We start from the raw sequence: 27648 nt of genomic DNA, 5'->3' as shown, positions 1-27648 counted from the left end.
AATGTCCTCCCCTAATTTAAAACCGATTGATCCTTTTAGACCAGGGACACCTCACCTCCTCTATGAAACAGCCCTAAGTATAAATTAATTACTCCGTTCGTTACCCAGGTTCCCAGAACATGTTGCTTATACTTTTTTTAAGCATTCATTTGCCTCATATAATAATGAAGATGTATACATATCTGTTTCCCCACTAGGCTGTAAAACTTGATGGCCTTAGTCTTTATTACCTCTCACAGACTAACCCCGAGCCAGGAACCTAGAAACGATGTGTGAAATAGTGACTCTTGGAAGCTCGTGTTTGATGAAAATTTCAGATTCCAAGTCAGAAATCAAGGAATGCAGCTCCAACTTCCCATGCCTCATCTTTTCTCAACAGTGACCCTACTTCCTGTCATTTCTGGATACTCCCTGACGGGGGACTCCAGCCTATTCCCAACATTTTCCTAATGCATACTCTGTATTCCACAAAACGACCAACTACTTCAAATGCTTTGGCCATTAATGTGCCTTTCTCTCTTCCACCAATAATATGGTGGGAAGAAAAAGACCTTTGCTTTCTTTGGAGGAAGAAAACGACCCATATTACACTAAAAGTGATCCAGGGAGGGAAAAACTACCAGATTTTATTCCCAAATTATTTCGAACAACAACAACAAAAAACCTAGATAAGTATCTTGGACGCATGAAGTCATGCAGATTAACCAAGGTTAAGAGTAATGGGCCTCAGTCTGACTAAACTCGACTGAAGGCTGCCCGGAAAGCGGCTGCCGTATTTCAGTGCTTTTCTGGCTCTCCCATGCACAAACTATGCCAACGGCAGTTCCGAGAGGCGAGGAAGACTTTGTTCCCACGCGCTCTTCCCCGCTCCCTTGCCCAAGAATCTTCCTCAGAGGGCCGTTTAACGAGGCCCCCGGGTCAGAGAAGAATGCAACGCTGAAGCAGCAGCTCCCGAACACTGAACAAAGCGCCTGTCGGGGGTGTACGAGTACGACGCCATTACGCGGGGCAGTGGCCTGCGCCGCTGGCGCCGAGTAGACGACGCGGGCCCTGAAGAGCGGGTTCGGGCCCCCAGAAAAGGAACCACAGGAAGAGGCAAAAACCTAGGAAGCCAAAGTCTTAGCAGGTTGGGCAGCGGAGAACCTACGTAACAAGGAAAAGACCGCTTACCTTCGTGGGTTTTCGCGATCTTCGCCATTTTGTCCACTCGAACACACAGACGGAACTGGCGCTCCCAAGAACTTCCGCTCGTCGCCGCTGCCACGGAGAAAAACAGCTGGGGGCCGCTCTCCACGCAAGCGCCAAGCGGGAGCGCGCTCCGTCGATGACACGTGACAGAACAGCCACCTAGATAGAACAGAGAGGTGCATTGTGGGTGGAGGGAGGAGCCAGGGTGGGGCCCGGAGGCGGTTTTCCCGGTAAACCAGAAAAGGGCTAGGTGAGCCTTGGTGCCTTAAAGTGGGTATACTCTGCCCTGGAGTAAAGTGGATTACACCAGAGTATACCAGGGCAGTTAAAAACAGTCACTGAAAGAAACATTACGGTTTCAGGGCTGGGAGAAACCTCAGGCCTCAATCCCCTTCCTCCAAATTCACCGGACCGGCGTTCTGGAGCCAAACAAAAGCTTTCTTTAGCATGTCTCAGATGTTGCAGTGCTTAGTTGCAGAAACAGTTACAACAGTCTCATCCCTCGCGCTGTAATTCAAGGTCATTTTTCTTTCTTTCTAAATACCATTTGGATAGGAGTTTCGTCTACAATATACGTTCCCAAACACTACTGTAATTCACATAAAGTTGGTAAATTGTTGCTAATCCCATAAATCCCATAAAGTGGAAAACTGTGGCTAATCCCATTTAAGAAATGAGAGAAAAAACTGGGGCGGGGGGTATATATAAATTGTGCAATATCACACAGTTATTAAGTTACACAGCAGGAACTCTGCCAGTCTTTTAAAGCCTTTTTAAACTTTCTGAGTTCTTAGAAAAGCCCTGATCGTCAGCATTAACACTAATGAAATGCCTCTCTTAATCCTAAACGTCATTCCTAAATCAGGAATTTTTAAAAGATAAAAATACAGCGGTGGGGTGGATAGGGAGGGTGGGAGGGGGACACAAGAGGGAGGAGATACGGGGATATATGTATTTGTATAGCTGATTCACTTTCTTATGAAGCAGAAACTAACACCATTGTAAAGCAATTATACTCCAATAAAGATGTGAAAAATAAATAAATAAAATATATGCTAAAAAAAATACAGTGGTCTTTTTTCTTCTAAGCATCAGCTATACGAGCAGAGCAAAAGCTTGTATTGTCACACTGGCCTTGGACTCTGAAGAACAAAAGAACTTAAGAGGGAAGTTGGTACTGGAAGCAACCTTGTAAAGCAGGTAAGGGTCAGGTTATAGCTATCACAAAGAAAACAGTTTACCTTGCTGTGTGACTGATTCAATACAAATATGTAGTAGAAACTTTAGTAACAAAAAAGTGAGATTTTTTTATTAGCATCAACGAAAAAATCAATTTGATGGGTTAAAGTTTTCATTTGTTTGATTTAATTGTTTTAATTTAGGTTAACAGTAGCCGGAGGAAGAAGTGGGATGAGATAAGAGAGGAACATGTAGATTATGCCTATTGTTGATAAGTTCTACTTCTTGGATTGTCAGAGGGTCCACAGACATTCCTTAAATGGTTTATAACCTACACATAGATTACGTATATTCTTTATAGATACAAAATAGCATATTTTAAATAATAAAAGAAAATGAATAAGAAATAATGAATTAGAAAAGGGTGTTATATGTCCATCAATAACCAACAAGCTAAAAGAATTCATCCATGTTGGCAAAAGATTGCAGGTATGTTGCATTTCTTGATTCATGATTTTTTATCTTAAATTTCGTTTATACAAGACAATCACAGTCATGTAAAAATATACGAAAAGGAAATTCACCAAAATGTTAATAGTGGATATTTGTGAATGATGGAATTTTTGAGTGTTTTTTTCTTTATATTTTTAGTATTTCCAGATACTCTGCTATGAGCATGTACTATCTTTATGAACAGAAAAAAATAAATGAAATGAAAAGCATTGTAACACTATGTTTGTCACATGTCCTTTGTCTTTCCAAGATAAAAGCTGGGCCTGCTGGCCACTTTGTATTATGTGCATATTTCTCTAGGTTCCTAGTATTAAGTTACTTTTGTAGGGCAAGGACATATATTGGGTAGTGAGGTATGAGAGACTTTGCCAAGATCAAGTGAACTCCCTTCTCTTAATCTTCTAAAAGATGAATTGTCTTTAATAAAAGAATGATTTGGATTTTTACACAGTAAGAAACAAGAGTTTTTTAATAAGTACCCTTTACTTTCCATTCCCAAAATTAATAAATAATAATCAGATATTATTTAAAATGGATTTCCTACCCTTTTCTGGTGAGGTTTCTTAATTTCAAAGTCAGAAGGGGTGATCTCTCCCTCCCTTTTATAACCTAAACCATTGAGAGTGATGACACCCCAATTAAAAGGAAAGTCCCATTCCTTTTCTTATCAAGGACACTTGGAGGCTTGCTTTTCCTAATCTTCAAAAAAATATTGGACTTCCCTAGTGGCACAGTGGTTAAGGATACACCTGCCGGGCTTCCCTGGTGGCGCAGTAGTTGAAGAGTCCGCCTGCCAATGCAGGGGACACAGGTTCGTGCCCCGGTCTGGGAGGATCCCACATGCCCGCGGAGTGGCTGGGCCCGTGAGCCATGGCCGCTGAGCCTGCGTGTCCGGAGCCTATGCTCCGCAATGGGAGAGGCCACAACAGTGAGAGACCCCGCGAACCCACAAAAAAAAAAAAAAAAAGAATCCACCTGCCAATGCAGGGGACATGGGTTCAATCCCTGGCCTGGGAAGATCCCCACATGCCACGGAGCAACTAACCCCATGCGCCACAACTACTGAGCCTGGGCTCTAGAGCCCACGAGCCACAACTACTGAAGCCTGCGCGTCTAACAGCCCCTGCTCCTCAACAAAGAGAAGCCTGCGCACTGCATCAAAGATAGCCCCTGCTCGCCACAACTAGAGAAAGCCCGTGCACAGCAACAAAGACCCAACACAGCCAAAAATAAATAAATTTATTTTTTAAAAATATTGCAAAGGTAAAAAAAAAAAAAAAAAAAAAAATATTGCAAAAGTAGCAAGTATACATAAATTTTTCTGGACAAAAACCAAGATATAATAATTTTTTTCAGAATGTTTAAACTGCTAGCTGTAACTGCACAAATTACCTTTGGTAGATAAGCTATAAAGGCCTGAAGCGCCATGCTATTGGAAAACCAGTGACAATTTATCAAGCCCATCTTTTCAGAGATAAAGGGACTGTCACAGGATAAATGGACCACAATCTTGATGTGTAATGTTGAACTTTCCAGAAATCTATATCAGAGGGACATCAGTCTCTACCTACCCCAGGCCAAAACTCTACTTCCATTTGCCTTTCTGTTATGTCTAAACTTCCAAAACTATAGTTTTATTTCTGAATATGCCAAATTCTGAATATACCAGTCAATGTGCCTGTCATGCCTGACTTTCCCTTCTAGCTTCAACTGACCTGACCAAACTCTCTATTTAGGGAACAGCACTGGGTTGTTCTGGAAGAGACAGGCACCTGGCCAGCTACCTAGAACCTGGCCTGGAATACAGTGTGTACACCCTGTCCATAAACAAAGGAAATTATTGGCTAAGCCAAGATTCCTTCTCCTGGAAACTTTAACTTGAAGTATGAAATGAACTTGCTAGTTGCTATTGAAACAGAAAGAATCAGAGGAAATTGTCACTTCCTCTGAAGAATCATGAACTCCTGTTGCTTGAGTCCCCACCACTACCTTGAATCCAGAGATCACCTCCAGCTCCAAGCTTCCAAAGGCTCATTCTTTAAATAATACTGCTCTTCTTGAACTAGCTTGGGTGATTTCTCTTCCTTTCAGCTATACCAGGCCTAACTAGAACAGAAGAGCATATATTAATATATGTGTGCCAACCTCCTAGAGAAATAGAAATAAAACAAAAATAAACAAATGGGACCTAATGAAACTTCAAAGCTTTTGCACAGCAAAGGAAACCATAAACAAGACAAAAGACAACCCTCAGAATGGGAGAAAATATTTGCAAATGAAGCAACTGACAAAGGATTAATCTCCAAAATTTATAAGCAGCTCATGCAGCTTAATAAAAAAACAAACAACCAAATCCAAAAATGGGCAGAAGACCTAAATAGACATTTCTCCAAAGAAGATATACAGACTGCCAACAAACTCATGAAAGAATGCTCAATATGGGCTTCCCTGGTGGTGCAGTGGTTGAGAGTTCCGCCTGCCAATGCAGGCGACACGGGTTCGTGCCCCAGTCCGGGAAGATCCCACATGCCGCATAGCGGCTGTGCCTGTGGGCCGTGGCCACTGAGCCTGCGCGTCCTGAGCCTGTTGCTCCGCAACGGGAGAGGCCACAACAGTGAGAGGCCCGCATACCACAAAAAAAAAAAAAAGAATGCTCAACATCACTAATCATTAGAGAAATGCAAATCAAAACTACAATGAGATACCATTCACACCAGTCAGAATGGCCATCATCAAAAAATCTAGAAACAATAAATGCTGAGGAGGATGTGGAGAAAAGGGAACCCTCTTGCACTGTTGGTGGGAATGTAAATTGATACAGCCACTGTGGAGAACAGTATGGAGGTTCCTTAAAAAAACTACAAATAGAACTACCATATGACCCAGCAATCCCACTACTGGGCATATACCCTGAGAAAACCATAATTCAAAAAGAGTCATGTACCAAAATGTTCATTGCAGCTCTATTTACAATAGCCCGGAGATGGAAACAACCTAAGTGTCCATCATCGGATGAATGGATAAAGAAGATGTGGCACATATATACAATGGAATATTACTCAGCCATAAAAAGAAACGAAATTGAGCTATTTGTAATGAGGTGGATAGACCTAGAGTCTGTCATACAGAGTGAAGTAAGTCCAAAAAGAGAGAGACAAATACCATATGCTAACACATATATATGGAATTTAAGAAAAAAAAAATGTCATGAAGAACCTAGGGGTAAGACAGGAATAAAGACACAGACCTACTAGAGAACGGACTTGAGGATATGGGGAGGGGGAAGGGTAAGCTGTGATAAAGCGAGAGAGAGGCATGGACATATATACACTACCAAACGTAAGGTATATAGCTAGTGGGAAGCAGCCACATAGCACAGGGAGATCAGCTCGGTTTTTGTGACCGCCTGCAGGGTGGGATAGGGAGGGTGGGAGGGAGGGAGACGCAAGAGGGAAGAGATAGGGGAACATATGTATATATGTAACTGATTCATTTTGTTGTAAAGCAGAAACTAACACACCATTGTAAAGCAATTATACTCCAATAAAGATGTTTTTTTAAAAAAAGCAAAAAAACCCCAAAAAATATGTGTGAATTCATTAACTAGCTTCTGTTTCTAGCTAAAAGTCAGCTGAGAGCTGTCTTTGATTCATAGTAGTGAAATACCTAGATTCAGAGCACACATAAGTCAAGTATGTGTTCCAGATAGCTAAGAGGATTGTGTCTCAGAAGCATCAGATACCTAGAATGCTGTGATGGTCTTCTAATGTGTCAACTTGACTAAGCTACAGTCCCGTTATTCATACAGATACTAACATAGGTGTTGCTATGAAGGCCTTGTGGGTATGCTTTAAGTCCATAATAACTGACTTTAAGTAAAGGAGATTGTCCTAGATAATCTGGGTGGGTCCTAATTCAATCGGTTGAAAGGTCTGAGAGCAGAAACTGAGGTTTCCCTGAATAAGAAATTCCATCCGTGGATGGCAACTTCAGCCTATGCCAGAGAGTTCCAGCCTGCCCTTACTGATGGCCTGCCCTATAGATTTTGGACTTATTAGCCAGTGCCCACAATTGTGTAAACCAATTCCTTGCAATAAATGTCTTAATATGTATCTCCTACTGGTCTGTTTATCCAGTTGAACCCTCATTAAAACAAATGCTAAAGGTAAATTTCACCATTCATTCATTCAAAAAATATTTGAAGACCTATCAATAAATATTCAGCAAGAACCCATCATATATCAGACATTACTTTAGATGCTGGGAATACAATGTTGAACAAGATACTGTCCTCACTGGGACTTCCCTGGCGCTCCAGTGGTTAAGACTCCACACTTCCAGTGCTTCCACTGTAGAGGGCGCGGGTTCCATCCCTAGTGGGGGACTAGGATCCCACACGCCACACAGCACAGCTAAATAAATAAATAAATAAAAAGATACTCTCCTCACGGAGATCAGATTCTTTGAGGGAGAGGGATTAAAAATCTATGTGTGAATTATATAATTTCAGATACTATCAAGTGCTATGAAGAAAAATAAGGGCAAAGTAATGGGGGAGTGGGCAGGGTGGGCAGGATAGACAGGAAAGGCAAGATGTCTGTGAGGATGACATCCGAGCAGATACCTAAATGAAGTATGGGAATGAGTATGCCAGACATAGCAAGTGCCAATGTTCCAAGGTGAGAGTGAACTTGGGTGTTCCAAGAACAGCAAGAAGGCTGGTGTGTCTAGAGTGGTGTAAGGGGGAGAAGAGTAGCATGAGATGAGGCCAGGTACCTGTGGTACCTGGCAGTACTACATTGCTGAATGGTTAAATTAATATTGAATGAAGGAATCTGCCAAACTTTCCTGTTCTGTACTGTCTCTGCTAGCTTACAAAGAGACCTGCTGCATAATTTTTGCTACTGGATTCTCAATGATAGATGTACCATACAAGGGCAGGAAACACTGTCACTAATGACTCAGCTTAGGATGGCTGTTTTCACTAGCTGAACTAAGAAACTGGCTGAGGTGGGAGGTCAGGACCAGAGAAACAGGATTTGTTTAAGAGGGTAAGGGATGTTGGACAGACTAGGGTCCTTAGGTCAATGACAGGTGATCTGCTGTAGGCAGGTACCAGAGTCAACCTAGATATGTTGGCAGTAATAACAACAATAGTAGTACAAAGCTGGCAGGTTTTGATGTCACCCCAAACCCAAAGAGACCTACTAGGCAGAGTATTCTTTCCTAATGATGGGAGGTACAAGATGCAATCGTTTGTCCTTTACTTTGGAGGGGATGTCCAGGGATGCCCCAGACCACTATGCCCCTAACACAGTGGTTCTCAACTGGGAGTGATTTTGTCTTCCAGGGATACTTGTCAATGTCTTCAGATATTTTGGTTGTCACAACCTAATCCTCTTTTCCTAGAAGGTCCTCCTTCCTATTCCCACCCCCATCTCCTGTACTCTCTTTCACCTGGCTTACTCCTCATCCCATAAAACTGACCAGTGTCGCCCCACCCAGGAAATCTCACCCGAGGAGTGAGATATAGATAGCATGCTTTGATACTGCCCTCCTCCTTAAATACCACAAACATCTCTAACTACTCTAGCCATTTTGTATTATAATTGTTTCTATGTGTCTTTCTTCCCTGAACTGGCTTGTAACACCTAAAGCAACGTAAAGTGAGCAATTACTGGCATCTAGAGCAGAGGATACTGCTCAGTATCATAAGTTCCACAGGAAAGCTCCCCACAACAGAAGTTTCTGGCTCAGAATGTCAATAGTGCCACCCTGGGAAATCCTGCCCTAAAAATATCACTAACGAAGCAGACCTAATTTTCACTGGGTTTATCTCCTACCCTCTGGAATATATATGTCTTTCCAAGGCCTCCAATGTACCTACCATTTCCTGGTCATTTAGTCTGATTAACATGATTAACACAATGCCATCCATATGACGGACTGATATGACGTTCTGCTGTCCAGGTCCTTTAAGACTATATTATGATAGGGACTTCCCTGGTGGTCCGGTGGTTAAGACTCTGTGCTCCCAATGCAGGGGGCCTGGGTTCGATCCCTGTCAGGGAACTAGATCCAGCATGCCACAGCTAAAAGATCCCACATGCCACAACTAAAGATCCCACATGCAGCGACTAAATATCCCGCATGCTGCAACTAAAACCCCACATGCTGCAACTAAAGATCCCGCAATCAACAACTAAATATCTCGCATATGGCAATGAAGATCCCGCGTGCTGCAACTAAGACCCGGCACAGCCAAATAAATAAATTAATATCTTTTAAAAAAAGAAAAACTTTTAAAAAAAGGACTATATTATAATAGAGTTATTATGATAGACCATATTATGGGAGAGTTAACATAATCCAGGAGTAAAACTTAAAATGTATACTCCTGTGCAGTTCAAGAAAATGATACTGTTATAAATCCTTATTGTTAGGGATGGAAAACAACTCTTTCATCAAATCAGTACCTGCTTACCATGTACTTGAAGTCACATTAATCTGCTCTAGCTACCACCTCTAGCACAGCAGCTGCAACTGAGGCTACTACTTGGCTGAATTTGTGATACTTTACTGCCATCCTCCAGGGTCTGTGCAGCCTTTGTAAGGGCCAGACTTCAGTTTAGACATGATGAGGACCACGACCCTTGCATTCTGCAGGTCTTTAAGGCACTGATCTCTGCCATACTTCCTAGAGTAATGACAATGTTTTCTATCTACTATCATGGCAGAGTGTGAGGGAAGCTGTTCACTAGCCTTCCCTACTATGTTCTTATTCCAGGAACCAATACGACAGTTTAGCCAACTTCTAACTATATTCATTCCAATTAAACATTGGGAACTTGGGAAATGACACTTGGCACTATGAACCAAACCTGGGCCCGGACTCCATTTATAACCCTAGATTCCCACTCTAACAGGGACTATTATGACTCTTTGGGTATCAATGTCAACTTGTACAGGGTCCAACAGCACTCAAACATTTAGTGATTCCACTTTTCCCAATGAACAGTTACCAGAGCAAATGATAGGTGCCTTTGGAGAAGTACAAGGGGATTCATTAACACATCCTTACCATAGTGTTACATGGTCCTGCTTCCTGCGGACCTAGCTTCTCTTTCAATCAAATGGTCTAAAATCAGAGTTCTACATCTGAAAAACTAGCTCAGGCATGGAAAACTATTAAGGATCAGTTTTTGAAAAATTTTTACTGGAATAGCTGCCTCCAGCCTCCTGAACATCCAACCTTGATTTCTCTTGGTTGTATAGATTGAGCAACATCGTTGTGGGGCTGCCCATCAATCTTGCCTCTAAGGACACCTGTTGCATTAACAATCTCTGTATCTTTCTCCAGGTCAGGACACCCGACGCAGCCATTTCGACCTTGTGCTAATTATAATTGTACCCCACCTTGCTTCTGAGGATGAAGCATCAACCACTTGGCCTCTATTTTGGGATCCCATCATCCCCACTGCTTTCATGGAGCCAAGTTATGTAACTTTTTCTGCTACTATCACCTGGGGCCTGTAAAGGACAGTCACCATGAGTAACAGTGCTGTGCTGAGCCATGTTGCAGTCTGAGGCAGAAGGAAAAATCAGTAATATTGATCCTGTCTTTAAAATTTTGACATTTGTTCATCATGGACTTTTCTGCATTAGTATTATTGTTTAAATACCATATTAAAATATTATTTATCTTGGTTACTGAGATTTTTGGCAACCCCCTTAAATTCTGAACCTGAGGCCTCAGTCCTGTTCAGTGATGCTGGTGCCTGCCCCTTTCACATTTCTTATTGCTTTAGGAAAAGAGTATCCTCTGAGCCTTCCCATGGAGTACAGTCACCTCCTAAGTTTTCTAGCCTTAGTGTAGAATACCTACTCTAGCATACCCACCTCTCTGAGCCTTTTGATCCCTTCTTCCACAATCTTCCACAGTAGTTATGCCATTTCTACACCACTTAATGTGAGCCATCCCAGTAGAGTGTTAGCACTGCCTCCCCTGATCCTTGTCAGCATATTCCATATAATGGGATAGTACTCCCATATTGATAAATCCTCCCTTTTCATTACCTTCTGCTACCCAGCCCTACCCCTTGATCTGAGACCCTCAGAAGTTAGTTCCTTATGTCATCCTCCAGCTCCTGCTGGTACATATTAGCTAGGTCCTTTGACTCCTTTGAGGTGTCCCTCTCCTCCCTTAGCAGGCCCAGCATTTCTTTGGCCAGGTGATGTGTGACTTAACCGCAGTTATTGGTCTGTTGTCCAGGAAGGAAAATTCTTGAGTGGAGCACCTGTCTTCTAGTAAGTCAAGGCTTCTGTATCTTCTTCAAGCAAAGAGGGAGCACTAGCTTTTTCACAGAGAGGATTAGGCCACATCTGTAGGCCCAGAGGATTCAGGGGAACCTAGGATTTCAAGTTGCCTGGGTGCACTGACCCCGATGCCCTGATCCTATTTCTCCTGATTGAAATCCTTCCCAATCAGTGCCCTCACTTTGTATAAAAGGAATGCTGAGGCTGAAAATTTTGTCCACTTTTGGAGCTCTGCTTTTTTTAAAATTATTATTAGTTTGCAGAAATGGCTGAGTTTTTCTCTTTTTCTTTTAATATTTATTTATTGGTTGCGCTGGGTCTTACTTGCTGCATGCAGCCTCCTTAGTTGTGGCATGTGAACTCTTAGTTGCAGCATACATGTGGGATCTAGTTCCCTGACCAGGGATTAAACCCAGGCCCCCTGCACTGGGAGCGTGGAGTCTTATCCACTGCGCCACCAAGGAAGTTCCTGGAGTTCTGCCACTCTTTTTTTTTTTAATAAATTTATTTATTTTAAAAATTTATTTATTACTTTTGGCTGTGTTGTGTCTTCATTGCCGCATGCAGGCTTTCTCTAGTTGTGGCGAGCGAGAGCTACTCTTCATTGTGGTGCTCGGGCTTCTCATTGCGGTGGCTTCTCTTGTTGAGGAGCACAGGCTCTAGGCACATGGGCTTCAGTAGTTCCAACATGTGGGCTGCAGTAGTTGTGTCTTGCGGGCTCTAGAGTGCAGGCTCAGTAGTTGTGGCACATGGGCTCAGTTGCTCCGCGGCATGTGGGAATCTTCCCAGACCAGGGCTCGAACCCATGTCCCCTACATTGGCAGGTGGATTCTTAACCACTGCGTCACCAGGGAAGTCCTGCCACTCTTAAGTCCTGGATCTGACCATCAGCCTTTTTTGCTCCCTGGCTGGAGACAGAGACAATGAGACTCTCCTTATATACTACCAATGATGCCCTCCAGCTTTAACACTTAACAATTTCTTAGTGATTAATCACTCTCAGCCTTTCAGTGTCTGTCTCCCAATATCTCAATAGGAGCTATTAGCGCTTCACCTACCACCAGTAAGAGGGTCCTCAATGCCAGCCAGACTGCAGGTGATCCAGATCTAAAAAATCCCATTTTAGAGTCTCCTTTCTTGGATCACAGGTTGGGTTCCTATGAAGCAGAACTCTGAGATGGAGATTTGCATGCAGAGGGAATCAGAATCGAGCAGAAGCAGCAGCTGAACTGCCACTCAGTTGCAACAAAGACCTCAATTCTATGGGGAACTCTGTAGATGTTTTGGCCCTTTAGAGTTGTCCCAAATTGGGGCAAGGGAGTTGAGGCTTTATACTCCCATATCAACATGATTTTGGATGTGAGCTTCCCCGGGCAGAGGGCATGACCTTGGGAGAGGCAGCTTTCTTTTAACTACGAGCAATACCCAGAGAGGGATGCATCAGAGGGCTGTCACCCAAAGAACTTCCAACAGCTCTAGTTATGAGAGGAGAGAGAAAGGAATCTGGGCAGCCTATAGCATCCACTACAAGTAAAACAAACGTGTCTTCCATGAGATGACAATGATGCAGCCAGATAGAGGATGACACTATCCCCTAAGGATATGAACCTCAAAGAAGCTTGGGCTTTCACAAAAAGTGGATAAATAATAGTCTGAAAGCAGTAGTGAGAAGTGATGGACACAAGGGTCCTGCTCTCTTGAACTTGAGGTACACAGGTAGTGCACAGGTAGTAGATGGTTGGCAAATGCCCCTTCCCAAAGTTCTCAAAAACCATTTTCTTTCTTGGAATGGTGATTAATTGAAAATAATTTTTAAAATCATTTTTCTTTCTTCATGGCAATTTATCAAGTTATGCCTCTCCAGGAGTCTCTACATGTGGAAATTGGAGGAGTGAGAACATGCACGTGCTCTCAGTTCTGAAACCTTCTTTCTCTCCCACTAATGCAGTGATTCTCAAACTCTAAGAGCACTCAAGTCCCTGAGGAGTTTCTTTTTTAAAAAAATATTTATTTGGCTGCACTGGGTCTTAGTTGCAGCACACACCATCTCTGTTGGGGCATGCGAGATCTTTAGTTGCAAGCACATGGACTTCTTAGTTGCGGCATGTGGACTTTTAGTTGAGGCATGTGGACTTCTTAGTTGGGGCGTGCATGCAGGATCTAGTTCCCTAGCCAAGGATCAAACGCGGCCCCCTTGCATTGGGAGCTTGGAGTCTTACCCACTGGACCACCAGGGAAGTCCCCCTGAGGAGCTTCTTAAAAGTGTAGGTTATAAACCAAAATTCCAGAGAGTGATTCAGTGAGTTTGAGATGAAGCCCAAGAGTTGATCAGCTTTACAGGTGGCCTACTACCATGCATTGAGAAACACTGCATATCAAAGCCTCTTTTCTCATCTATATCTGAATTCTGGGTGAAGGCAGACAGATCTCCCATGTTCCATGGTCAGAAAGAGAAATAAATGTACCCAGTGTTCAGCAGCCACCCACCCCACCCACTTTTAGATAAAATGTGCCTTTGGGTGAGAAAGAATGAGCAGCATCGATATGAGAGAAAAAGCACAGAAGAGCTTTACAGGGAGCCAAACTTCAGCCAATGCAATTGTTCTCAACGCCACAGGGTGCAACACCTCCTTTATTCTCCTGAAATAAAAATCATAGAGAATATAACCTGATCATTCTGAAATATCAATACCCTAACTGAAATATAAATAAAAGAAAAATGCTTATGATAAAAAGATATATTGAGGAGTAGGAGATTTTATGAATCACAGGTTAGAGTTTCCAGAGGCATAAAGGAAAGGTTTAAGAGTGAAAATCAGGAACGAGGAAGCACTCAATTGTATAATAATGAGGCTAAAGGAGAGAATGACTATTAGAGGGACTCTTAACTTAGACATTGAGCAAGGATAACAAGCAGAGGTATCTTGCTATTAGATTGTCAACATAAATGGTCCTGGGAATCCTCAGGTGGGTGGAGCTAAAGCAGGGTTAAACGGACTTTCATGCCACAATCTTCTATGGCAACGGACAGCAAACTCTGGCCCATCAGCCATATTTGGCTGCCATCTTTATTTTTATATTTGGTGGTAAAATATATATAACATAAAATATACCATTTTAATCATTTTTAAGTATACCATTCAGTGCATTAAGTACATTCAATGCATTTCTACATTAAGTACAAACTATTGTACAACTATCACAACTATATATATCCAAACTTTTTTATCACCCCAAGCAGAAACTCTGTAACTATTAAGCAACAATTTCCTATTCCCCCTTCCCCTGAGTCCCTGGCAATGTCTAATCTTTCTGTCTATACAAACTTGCCTTTTCAAGATATTTCATGTAAAGTGGAACCATACAATATTTGTCCTTTTGTGTCTGGCTTATTTCACTTAGCATATTTTCAAGGTTCATCCATGTTGTAGCATATGTCAGAACTTTTTTTTTAATAGACCGTTATTGGAGTATAATTGCTTCACAATACTGTGTTAGTTTCTGTTGCACAACAAAGTGAATCATCCATATGCATACACCTGTCCCCATACCCTCTCTCTCTTAAGCCTCCCTCCCATCCTCCCTATCCCAGCCCTCTAGGGCATCGCAAAGCACCAAGACGATCTCCCTGTTCTATGTTGCTGCTTCCCACCATCCAACTATCTTACATTTGGTAGTGTGTATATGTTGATGCTACTATCACTTCGCCCCAGCTTCCCCCTCCCACTTCATGTCCTCAAGTCCATTCTCTATGTCTACCTCTTTATTCCTGCCCTGAAACTAGGTTCATCAGTACCTTTTTTTTTTTTTTTTAGATTCCATATATATGCGTTAGCATACGGTATTTGTTTTCCTCCTTCTGACTTACTTCACTCTGTATGACAGACTCTGCCTCACTACAAATAACTCAATTTTGTTCCTTTTTATGGCTGAGTAATATTCCATTGTATATATGTGCCACATCTTCTTTATCCATTCATTTATGGATGGACATTTAAGTTGGTTCCATGTCTGGCTATTGTAAATAGTGCTGCAATGAAATTGTGGTACATGACTCTTTTTGAATTATGGTTTTTTCAGGGTATATGCCCAGTAGTGGGATTGCTGGGTCATATGGTAGTTCTATTTTTTAGTTTTTTAAGGAACCTCCATACTGTTTTCCATAGTGGTTGTATCAATTTACATTCCCACCAACTGTGCAGGAGGGTTCCCTTTCACCACACCCTTTCCAGCGTTTATCGTTTCTAGATTTTTTGATAATGGCCATTCTAACCAGTGTGAGGTGATACCTCACTGTAGTTTTGATTTGCATTTCTCTAATAATTAGTGATGTTGAGCATCTTTTCATGTGCCTCTTGGCCATCTGTATGTCTTCCTTGGTGAAATGTCTATTTAGGTCTTCCACCCATTCTTTAACTGGATTGTTTGTTTTTTTGATATTGAGCTGTTTGTATATTTTGGAGATTAATCCTTTGTCTGTTGTTTCATTTGCAAATATTTTCTCTCTCTGAGGGTTGTCTTTTTGTCTTGTTTATGGTTTCCTTTGCTGTGCAAAAGCTTTTAATTTAATTAAGTCCCATTTGTTTATTTTTGTTTTTATTTACATTACTCTAGGAGGTGGGTCAAAAAAGATTTTGCTATGGTTTATGTCAAAGAGTGTTTTTCCTGTGTTTTCCTCTAAGAGTTTTATAGTGTCTGGTCTTACATTTAAGTCTTTAATCCATTTGGAGTTTATTTTTGTGTATGGTGTTAGGTAGTGTTCCAATTTCATTCTTTTACACATAGCTGTCCAGTTTTCCCAGTACCATTTATTGAAGAGGCTGTCTTTTCTCCATTGTATGTTCTTGCCTCCTTTGTCGTAAATTAGGTGCCCATATGTGCGTGGGTTTATCTCTTGGCATTCTAACCTGTACCATTGATCTATATTTCTGTTTTTGTGCCAGTACCATACTGTCTTGATTACTGTAGCTTTGTGGTATAGTTTGAAGTTGGGGAGCCTGATTCCTCCAACTCCATTTTTCTTTCTCAAGATTGCTTTGGCTATTTGGGATCTTTTGTGTTTCCATATGAATTGTAAAATTTTTTGTTCTAATTCTGTGAAGAATCCCATTTGTAGTTTGATAGGGATTGCATTGAACCTGTAGATTGCTTTGGGTAGTATAGTCATTTTCACAACATTGATTCTTCCAATTCAAGAACATGGAGAACTTCATTCTTTTTAAGGCTGAGAAATGTTTCATTTTATATATATATAAATGTCACATTTTGTTTATCCATTCTTCTCATTCTTCTATTGATCGACATGGGTTATTTCCACCTTTCGGCTATCATAAATAATGCTGCAATGAACACTGTTGTACAAATACCTGCTGAGTCTTTGTTTTCAATTCTTTTGGGTGTATATATACCTGGGAATTGAATTGCTGAGTCATAATTCTATGTTTAGTTTTTTGAGGAACTACCAAACTGTTTTCCAAAGCAGCTACACCATTTTACATTCCCACTAGCAATGCATGAAGAATCCAATTTCTCCACATCCTCACTAACACTTTTTTTTTATAGCTATTCTAATAGGTGTGAAGTGGTATTTCATTGTAGTTTTTATTTTATTTTATTTTTTTTTGTGGTACGCGGGCCTCTCACTGTTGTGGCCTCTCCCGTTGCGGAGCACAGGCTCCGGACGTGCAGGCTCAGCGGCCATGGCTCATGGGCCCAGCCGCTCCGCGGCATGTGGGATCTTCCCGGACCAGGGCACGAACCCATGTCCCCTGCATTGGCAGGTGGACTCGCAACCACTACGCCACCAGGGAAGCCCCTCATTGTAGTTTTAATTTGCATTTGCCTATTGGCTAAGGATGTTTAGCATCTTTTCATATGCTTATTGGCCACGTGTGTATCTCCTTTGGAGAAATGTCTATTCAAGTCTTTCGCCCATTTATTAATTGAGTTGGGTTTGGGTTTTTTTGTGTGTGTGTGGTTATTGCTAACCACAGATACATATATATATATATATATATATATATATATATATATATATATATATATATATATATATAAATCTGCCTCCAGTTCCTAGCACAGAGCTTCTAAAACCCCTGAACCACTGTAAAACCCTGAGTGATAAAAGCACTAGGAGCATCTCCTGTTCAAATATTTGGTCTTTGAGTGTCCTTGAAACAGAACTACTAAAACCTTTAGTGAATTCCTAAGGGAGAAGAGCACTAGGAGCATCTTTTATTCTATTGAGGCAACTCTGAGTGGGCTCCTGGATGGCTACTAGATTGGGGTTTGTCACCAGAAAGACCAAGTCATAATTAGAAGCTTGGAATTTCCAGTCATCCACTCCTCACTTCTCCAAAGAGGCGGGGCTGGAAATGGAGTAAATAATTGATCATGTCTATGTGATGAAGCCTCCATAAAATTCCAATAGTATGGGGTTCAGAGAGCTTCCAGGTTGGCAAACACATGCATGCTGGGAAGGTGACACACACCAACTCCATGAGGACAGAATCTCCTGCACTCAGGACCCTCCAGGACCTCACCCTATGTATCTCTTCATCTGGCTGTTCATCTGTATCCTTTATCACATCTTTAATAAACTAGTTAACATAAGTGTTTTCCTGAGTTCTGTGAGCCTCTCAAAAAAATTAATCAAACTTGGACTTCCCTGGTGGTCCACTGGTTAAGACTCCATGCTTCCAATGCAGGGGGCAAGGGTTTGCTCCCTGGTCAGGGAAGTTCTACATGCCATGGGATGTGGCCGAAAATAAAGAAAATAATTTTAAAAAATTAATTGAACCTGAGTAGAGGGTTATGGGAACCTCTGATATGTAGCCAAACCAGACAGAAGTTGTGGGTAACCTGGGAACCTACTACTTGTGATTGGCATATGAAGTAGGGCGGGTGCAGTCATGTGGGACTAAGCCCTTAGCCTGTGAGATCTGACACTATCTCCGGGTACACAGTGTTAGAATTGAGTTAAACTGTAAGACACCCAGCTGGTGTCAAAGAGAATTACTTGGTGTGGGACAAACCTCCACACATTTGGTGACAAAAAGTGAATTGTTTTGTATGAGTAGCAAAGGAGACACACAGGAGAAATACATAGGTGGGAAACTGAGGTTTTCTAATTCACTATGTGTTGACTTTCACCCTGTTGACAGTGTCTTTTGATTCTCCACCTTTTAATTTTGATGAAGTCCAACTTATCTTTTTTTTTCTTCTGTTGCTTGAGCATTTGGTGTCATATCCAAGAAATCATTGCCAAATCCAATGTCATGAATAATTTAGTTTTGATTCCAAAAAACAATGTACATTATAAATTATTCAAATAGTACCCCCAAAAAATATATAAAATTAAAAGTAAAAGCCTTACCTCACATGTCTCATTCCCCAATGGTTAAGTGTATTTTATGTATTCATTAATTAATGTTATACATATACAAACACATTCAGTATATATATTATTTAATTTTTACACCAGATTCTTAAAAGGAAGACTGTTTAAGAAGGGGGATGTTGGCAGAAATTACATACTATAAAATCACAAATTATTCCAAAAAGGAAAGAGTTCAAACACAAAGATGCTAGTATGAATAAATAAGAAGCATCTTGATAAAATCAGACTTTAAAAAAGGTCAAAAGATGATAGGAGGCCTACATAAGAAAAATAATCAGTAGCTTCTGGGTCAGTGAATACATGGAGATTGGGGAGAGTGGCACACTCAGAGATGGAAGCTTAGGGCTTCCCTGGTGGCACATTGGTTAGGAATCTGCCTGCCAATGCAGGGGACATGGGTTCAAGCCCTGGTCTGGGAAGATCCCACATTCCGTGGAGCAACTAAGCCTGTGCACCACAACTACTGTGCCTGCGCTCTAGAGGCCGCGAGCCACAACTACTGAGCCCGTGTACCACAGTTACTGAAGCCCGCGCGCCTAGAGCCTGTGCTCTGCAACAAGAGAAGCCACCACAATGAGAAGCCTGTGCACTGCCAACGAAGAGTAGCCCCTGCTCGCCACACTAGATAAAGCCCGTGCGCAGCAACAAAGACCCAATGCAGGCATAAATAAATAAATATATATATATATATAAAAAGAGATGGACGCTTCAAGTCCTTCCCACATAACCTTGCCCTAAGCATTTCTTCCATCTGACTCCATATTCCTGAGTAATATTCTTCTATAATCAACTGGTAATCTAAGGATATACTGAGTAAAGATGCAGGGGAATGTGGAATATGCCTTGAAGACCTGTAGCAGAGAGATACTATAGCACAACTGCCTTGTCTATGCATATATCATAAAGGCTGCATCAGTGAATGGTTTGAAGTACAGTTGATCCTTGAACAACATGAGTTTGAACTGCAAGGGTCTGCTTACAGGTGCGTTTTTTTCTTTCTTTTTTTTTAAATAAACATTTATTTATTTATGGCTGCTTTGGGTCTTCGTTGCTGCGTGCGGGCTTTCTCTAGTTGCGGTGAGCGGGGGCTCCTCTTCGTTGCGGTGCGCGGGCTGCTCATTGCAGTGTCTTCTCTTGTTGCAGAGCACAGGCTCTAGGCGCACGGGCTTCAGTAGTTGTGGCACGTGGGCTCAGTAGTTGTGGCTCGCAGGCTCTAGAGCACAGGCTCAGTAGTCGTGGCACATGGGCTTAGTTGCTCCGCGGCATGTGGGATCTTCCCGGACCAGGGCTCGAACCTGTGTCCCCTGCATTGGCAGGCAGATTCTTAACCGCTGTGCCACCAGGGAAGCCCTGGGTTTTTTTCAATAGTAAATACTACAGTGCTACACAATCCACATCCACAGTTGCTCGAACCTCAGGATGCAGAAGCATGGATATAGAGGAGCCAAGTGTAGGGAGGGCCGACTGTAAGTTATACTCGGAGTTTAGACTATGAGGGTCAGCACCCCTAACCCCCGAGGTGTTCAAGGGTCAAGAGTCAATAGATCTTGGCCTGAGCACCCTTCAGATTAAGCATCAGATTCCTGTCTTATAGGTTTTCTTGTCTTTTGAAGGTGCTTGAAAAACAGAGAGGATGTGAAGATCTGTCTCTGGTAAAACAAAAACAAAAATGAAGACATACTCAGCCAGAAATCTGAGTTCTCTGAGACTCAAGAACATGGAGACAAACAATCATACAGGAAAAAATATATTGCTGAAAAGAGTACAATTACCACAGAACTCAGTGTAACAAACTTGCATATAAAGGACACACAGGGATTTTGAAAATGCTGCATATCTCTTAAAAGTCATCTATATAGGGCTTCCCTGGTGGCGCAGTGGTTGAGAGTCCGCCTGCCGATGCAGGGGACGCGGGTTCGTGCCCCGGTCCGGGAAGATCCCACATGCCGCGAAGCGGCTAGGCCCGTGAGCCATGGCCGCTGAGCCTGCGCGTCCGGAGCCTGTGCTCCGCAACGGGAGAGGCCACAGCAGTGAGAGGCCCGCGTACCTCAAAAAAAAGAGGCCCGCGTACCGCAAAAAAAAAAAAAAAAAAAAAAAAAAAAAGTCATCTATATAGGTAATACTGATAAACATTTTGCATTCAGATGTCAGAGTTAACTGATTTAAAAGTTGATTTACTATTAAATTCTCAGAGCTGTGCAACTAGTTGTGTTTTTTTAGTTTGGGATCTCTATTTTTCCCAACATGATGTTTCTGCATTCATCTATTCTTAAGTTGAAGACTACATAATTTACTTCTTATAAATAAGTCTTAAATGTGAACCAAGAAATGTAATCAAGCAGTAAAACATTCTCTGAATGTATACCATGATCTCAATTCTTCTATTTTCCTCCCAAGAGTGGAAAATAGACTTCTACATAAGAAAGCTAAAAGATATTAATAGTTTTAAAGTTTTAACAATATCAGGATGCAGTCCAAAGAGTAAATCAAGTGCATAATTACATTTTAATTAATCAAATCTAGGATTGTCTACTGAATTGCAATTTATTAAATCTATTGTGTCCTCTTAAATAAAACTTCTAAACAGTTAATCAACAATGAATCATCGTGTAGCTATGTAACTTTTCTTTTAAGCTATGCACTTAAAAAAAAATACCAATTACCAATTTTAAGTGCTGCTACCTACAGCAACTTTAACAGGTATTTTCATTTATTCTTTTCATGTAATTATTTTACTGTGCTTTGCATCTCCAGGCAGTTTTCCCATACTTGGGTAAAATGTTTAGCAGGTTATAAACTTAGTAACTTATAAAGAGGATAAAATAAAATTTTCTTGAGTGGAAAAAAAAGAAACTTAGAAGTGTCAGAAACCTATAACAGGGCTTCCCTCGTGGCGCAGTGGCTGAGAGTCTGCCTGCCGATGCAGGGGACACCGGTTCATGCCCGGTCTGGGAAGATCCCACATGCCGCGGAGCGGCTAGGCCCGTGAGCCATAGCCGCTGAGCCTGCACGTCCGGAGCTTGTGCTCCGCAATGGGAGAGGCCACAACAGTGAGAGGCCCGTGTACCGCAAAAAAAAAAAAAGAAAAACACCTATAACAATAGTGTAAGAAAGGCTAAAACTCTCAGTGAGCTGAGGCTTATAATGAAATACTAAGATAAATAAAAAAGCTCTTGTTTGGAGCAAGAATAATAAAACCAATTCTGAGGTGGATGGTTCAATCTAACAGAAGACAAAGTGAACTCCCCAATTCATTTGTTTCTTTGTTTTCTATTAAGAAAAATAATCCCAAAACTAAAAGGAAAAAAATATGAGTAAAACAGAAATGGGCTTAATTTAAATGAGGCAAGGTAACAGTAAGAGAGTACCTGACAGCTTTAAGTGAGGGCAGGTGTCCTGGCCTCAACCAACCACATCCCACATCCCAAAAGAACTTCCTGACGTACCAAAAGCACTTTTAAAAGCAATCTCAACAAAATGTATTATTTGTGATGGAGGACACAAGATATGAAAGATCTGAAACCCACATTAGGCAAACTGACTAAAGAAATAATGTTTCACACCAAAAAGAGGAGACAGGAGAATAGACATTATGTCTCAGATTTTTAAAATGGTAATCCTAATATAAAATATTTATTCTATTGGCTTCATGTATTATAGAAACGCCATAGAAACCCCAGTATTTCAGTTGCTTTGTAGTCCAGTGCACATAGACACAATTATAATTCTAACTGTAATTAATTACAATTCTAATTGTATTAGAAACAATTCTAATACAAAATGGTTAGAGTAGTTAGATACGTTTGTGGTATTTTAGGAGGATAGTACAGAAATATCAAACCATGCTATCTATAGATGTATCTAATTCCTAAGGTGAGGCTTCCTAGGTGGGGTGACACTGGGTCAGTCTCACAGGATGAAAAGGAGTAAGCCAGATGAAAGGGAATAGAGGAGATGGGGTGGGAATAGGAAGGAGGACCTTTAGGAAAAGAGGGCAGTGTAGGCAAAAACACACCACCGTGTCTGTAGAGGATCTAGAAGCAGTTCTATGTGGCTAGATGCTACAGTATGTGGCAGGGAGCAGCAAAAGGGGAATTTTAGGGTCAGATCAGAAGGTTGGTCATATAACCAGGAAGAAACTGCTTTCTTGATAAACTCTGAATGCCCTGAACTAAAACTTTCTGGATCTGGAAAGCTGAGAAGAGCCCCTAAACTAGGCTGTCACCCTTTGTGGCCCCCCCGGTTGTCAATTATCCTCTTTTCTCTTGCTCAAATTTCTAGCTTTGACTCAGTCTAATTCACCTGTTTTAAAAAACAGTTCTATGGGAATTCCTTGGCGGTCCAGTGGTTAGGACTCCACACTTCCACTGCAGGAGGCATAGGTTCAATCCCTGGTCATGGAACTAAGATCCTGCAACCTGCACGGAGCGACCAAAACAAACAGATCTAAAATTTTAGTATTACAAGGTTGTTGCTACATCTTTCACAAAGTCATGCAGGATAAAACAGCTCTCTGACTCAAGTCAAAGACAAGGGTTTACTTGCTGGCTATGCTGCTTTCTAGTGTGTGCAAGTTACTTAACATCCCTAAACCTGTTTCCTAAGGTCTTAGTCAATGTGCTGAAGGACTGGATCAAAAAGGCCTCATTGCACCAACACAGATACACCAATATCAACTAGTGCTTCCTCCTCAGAGATCTGAGTCCTAGTTCGTGGGGTTTGGGAGTAGCGAGTGTGTCTCCTTTATGCTTCTTAGGCACTGGCACCAGCCAAGCAGTGCCTTCCCCCTTAGAGATTGGGGTTCCTGCATTTTGGTACCCCTCCACCAAGTTTCTAAGTTCTAATAACACCAACTTCTTCCTTGTTCCCCCAGCCCTAGAGCAGCAAAGAGTCAGGCCTGCCTGCTATCCTTTGAAAGACCTGCCTACAAGGCTGGCCCTTCACTGGCATTTGGGAACTTGGATTTCAGGTGAGTTTCCAACATTCCCAGAAATGATCAGGCTGTCTCACTGTGCCTAAACTGTGCAAGCAATATGGCTTATGCCAAACAACAGCTTTCCTTGGAGAGTCTGAAATTTAGCACCCAGGTAGAGGGTACCTATGTGATCAGCCCCCAGTAAAAACCCTGGTACTGCACTGAGTCTCTTTTTATTTTTTAATCTAAGATGGTCTTTTTTTTTTTTTGGCTGCACTCGGTCTTCGTTGCTTGTGTGCAGGCTTTCTCTAGTTGCAGTGAACAGGGGCTACTCTTCATGGCGGTGTGCTGGCTTATTGTGGTGGCTTCTCTTGCTGCACAGCACGGGCTCTAGGCGCACGGGCTTCAGTAGTTGTGGCACACTGGCTCTAGAGCACAGGCACAGTAGTCGTGGCGCACGGACTTAGCTGCTCCATGGCATGTGGGATCTTCTGGACCAGGGATCGAACCCGTGTCCCCTGCGTTAGCAGGCAGATTCTTAACCACTGTGCCACCAGGGACGTCCCTGCACAGAATCTCTTGATTCTCAGCTTCTCTGGCTGGCAACATTTCACACATGTTGTCAGAATTTGTGTCAGAAGACTTAAGCATGTCACCTTAGTTCTCCAATCACTATTTAACAATGTCTTTATATTAAATTTTGTTTAAAATAACTGGTATAATTTCCCTGATCGGTCCCTAACTGACACAGCCAATCAGTAAGGACAAACTGTCTAGTTAATACCCTTTGATAGCTGATTCTTATTAGAAACTAACATCTGTAATTACAATAATCTCTCGTAATTCAGTTCCTGATTCAGTCAAGGAAGGTGTTCTTTCAACCAAACACTTCACAAAGATAATCCCTGTAAGAGATCGTTGAGCATGCTGGGAAGATTATTCTATTGATCAAAAAGGTGCCAGTAATGAGATTATGTTAACTTTGAAAGCTTGCTTTATTTCAGGAGAGAAATATAAGTGATGTTTAAAGGTCTAATTCTGTGGTTAAAATTCATCCTATACTTGTTTTTACCAGAGGCTTGATTAAAAGCTGTATTAATACAAAGTCATAGCCATCTCTATTTACCTGAAGACTTTCTGGTTCTGTTCAGTCTGTATTCAGGGTTCCGAAGTGAGCAAAAGGTCAAAGCATATTTCTACGTGGAAGTCAATCAGGAAAATTTCATTTGTAAAGATCACATGAAAGGCAGAAATTAAATATACACATTATATATATGTGTATATATACACATAGATAGAAGAAATATATATATAGATTTCAAACATCCACAAAAATAAGATACAATACTATTATAAACTCCCAATTATCCATATCCAGTTCAGTAATTATCAACAAATGATCAATTTTGTTTCATACACTCTATTCCTCTACCCCCACTGGATCATTTTAAAGTAAATCACAAACATATTTCACCTGTAATCTTCAGTACAAATCTTTACTGAAGTAAAGATTTCAGTTGAATTTCCCAGTCTTGTATATGTCTTTTAACATTTGGTTTGTTCAAAACAAAATCTAAACAATGCCTCCTAAATCTTATAAATCTACAACAATCCCCCCCACCCCCAATCCTCCTTCTCTACTTGACATTTATTTGTTGAAGAAATTGGATCATTTGTCCTACAGAATTTCCCATATTCTGTATTTGGCAGATTATATCCCCTTGGTGTCATTTAACATGCTCTTCTATCTCCTGTTTAAACTGGCATACCTAAAAGCTTGACTAGATTCAGATTCAATTATTTTGGCAAGAATATTTAATAGGTGGCATTGTGTCAGATATATTTTTGGAGCATAACTGGTCTGGACTCTAAGGTACTGCTTCCCACAGGTCTCTGCTGAATTTTAATTTACTACCAATCTTTTCCTATTATATAAACAGATTTTTAGCCCACAATTTATGGAAGCACTGTCATCTACTAAAACTGAACCAGAATTTATCACTTTTAAGCTTCTGACATATTACTCTTTGCTGAGAAGTCCAGTGAGTACCATACATTGTCATCTACTGCAAAGATGCCTTTATCTGCCTTAAAAAATTTTCTTTTAGTGGGGGGGAACTATTCAATTGGGTGACCCAATTCAGTAGATATTTTCTTATGTCTTGGAAGAGTTCAATAAGAAAATGTTTGGTAAATTTAATAAAAGAAGGCCTTCTATTAAGTTCACAAGTACATCATGTATTGTATTGAAAAATATGTTTAACAGGCTTTCTAGTTAACAATACCAATAGTTTGAAATAGAACTTCGTAGTTTGTGGAAGTGTAATGCCTATATTTTGTAGGCAACTTGTAACCACTGTGATGTTGAGTGGGGGAGTAATATAGTAAAAATGTGTTTTAAAGGAAGATATTACTGGTAATATTTAAGCTTTAAGGCAAGAAAAGCAGGGATTGTGTATTTGAAGGTAATCTGATATAGAATTGTCTGGATGCAGCTACAGAACGACCTCAATCAACAAGTACATCCTGTGTTGTATTAAAAAGTGCTTTACAGGGTTTCCCTGGTGGTGCAGTGGTTAAGAATCCACCTGCCAATGCAGGGGACACGGGTTCGAGCCCTGGTCCGGGAGGATCCCACATGCCATGAAGCAACTAAGCCCATGTGCCACAACTACTGAAGCCCGCCCGCCTAGAGCCCGTGCTCCGCAACAAGCCCATGCACCACAACGGAGAGTAGCCCCTGCTCTCTGCAACTAGAGAAAGCCCGCGCGCAGCAACGAAGACCCAAGGCAGCCAAAAATAAATAAATAAATACATAACTGTATTTAAAAAAAAAAAGTGCTTGACGTTCTTTGTAGCTGGTGGTTTCAACTCACTCCACAAAGCATCTAGTAAGGGATGACTGCAATGAACAAAGCAAGAGTAGAAAATAATAATCATACATACACACAGAAGCTAGAATATTTATGTAAATGTAAATCAGATCAAGTCACCTCAATGACTTCCCTTCACACATAGAGTAAAATCCAAAGTTGGTACCACGGCCTCCCAAGTACTTATGAAAAAGCCCTCACTACCTCTGATCTCATTTCCTACCACTCTCTTCACTCACTGTGATCCAAAGGCCTTGCTCCTCATAAAACAAGGCAAGAATGTTTCTGTCTGGGGCCTTTGCACTTGCTGTTCCCTCCACCTGAAGATACTTTCCCCCTCAAACAGTCATATCGTTCACCTCCTCACTTCATTTAGGCCTCTGTTCATTATCACTTCCTCAGAGGCCCATCTGACCACCTTGTATAAAACAGCACCCCACCTTACCCCTCTCCATCTCCTTTCCCTGCTTTACTTTTTTCTACAGCATACAATTATCTGACATTGTATTATATTAATTGATTTCCCCCACTCTAGAATATAAGCTCTATGATAGTAAAGACTTTTGGTCACTTATCCAGCACCTAAAACAGCGAACAGTGAGTGCTCCATAAATATTTGTTGACTACATTTAAGCAGCAGAATGCAGAAAGCAGTATTGCTATTCTCACTTTACGGTTTACAGGAAACTATGACATATAAAGATTAAATAAGTACCTGGGAACAAACAAAGGGAAAAAAAAGGTCAAGACTTGATGAATGATTCCTGAAATGGGTAAATCGAAGCAAAGTCTGGTTTGTATGGAGAAAGGGAAACCCAAACCATACACGGACACCAATTAAAATGTTGGCCACACAGGAAGAAGGCAAATAGAACCGAGTCTCTTCCCTAAGGCCGTGACCATATGGTGCCCTCACAACAACCTCACAGGGTAAGCACGTCAGGTAGTCATTAACAGCAAGACTGACGGCTAGACTTCGCAGCCGGCAAGCATGGCGAGTCCCGCCCAGCACTCACCGGTTTGGACAGTTACATAATCAACAGCCAGAACCTCGGGCTTCCTCCCGCCCCGGGGCTGGCATCACGGGGCAGGCCTCGCGACCGGAAGCCGCACCCAAGAGAACCGCGGCAGTTGGCGAATCCGGGGAAGAGTTCCAGCGCGGGAGGTGAGGTGAGAGGTCACGGTGGTTCTTACGTAAGGGGCCAGAGCGCGCGGCGGGAACTGGAGACCCGCCGGCGGAGAGGGGTGCGTCTAGGCGGCCCTGC

At 41.7% G+C, this 27648-nt stretch overlaps 1 protein-coding gene across 1 annotated transcript in view; it reads right to left on the bottom strand.

The window, feature by feature from the left end:
- SF3B1 (splicing factor 3b subunit 1) overlaps nt 1-27521 on the bottom strand; it is a 64433-nt gene extending 36912 nt beyond the window's left edge. The window contains 2 exon segments of the mRNA XM_032637806.1: nt 1171-1347; nt 27400-27521. Of these exon segments, the coding sequence (XP_032493697.1) occupies nt 1171-1198 (28 nt within the window). The 5' untranslated portion in view covers nt 1199-1347; nt 27400-27521.
- Between the last annotated feature and the right edge of the window lie 127 nt (nt 27522-27648).

Source organism: Phocoena sinus, chromosome 7 (genome assembly GCF_008692025.1).
Source record: "Phocoena sinus isolate mPhoSin1 chromosome 7, mPhoSin1.pri, whole genome shotgun sequence".
NCBI classification, from domain to species: domain Eukaryota; kingdom Metazoa; phylum Chordata; class Mammalia; order Artiodactyla; family Phocoenidae; genus Phocoena; species Phocoena sinus.
The sequence above is the reverse complement of the archived record's forward strand: the minus strand, read 5'-3'. Positions and strand labels throughout refer to the sequence as shown.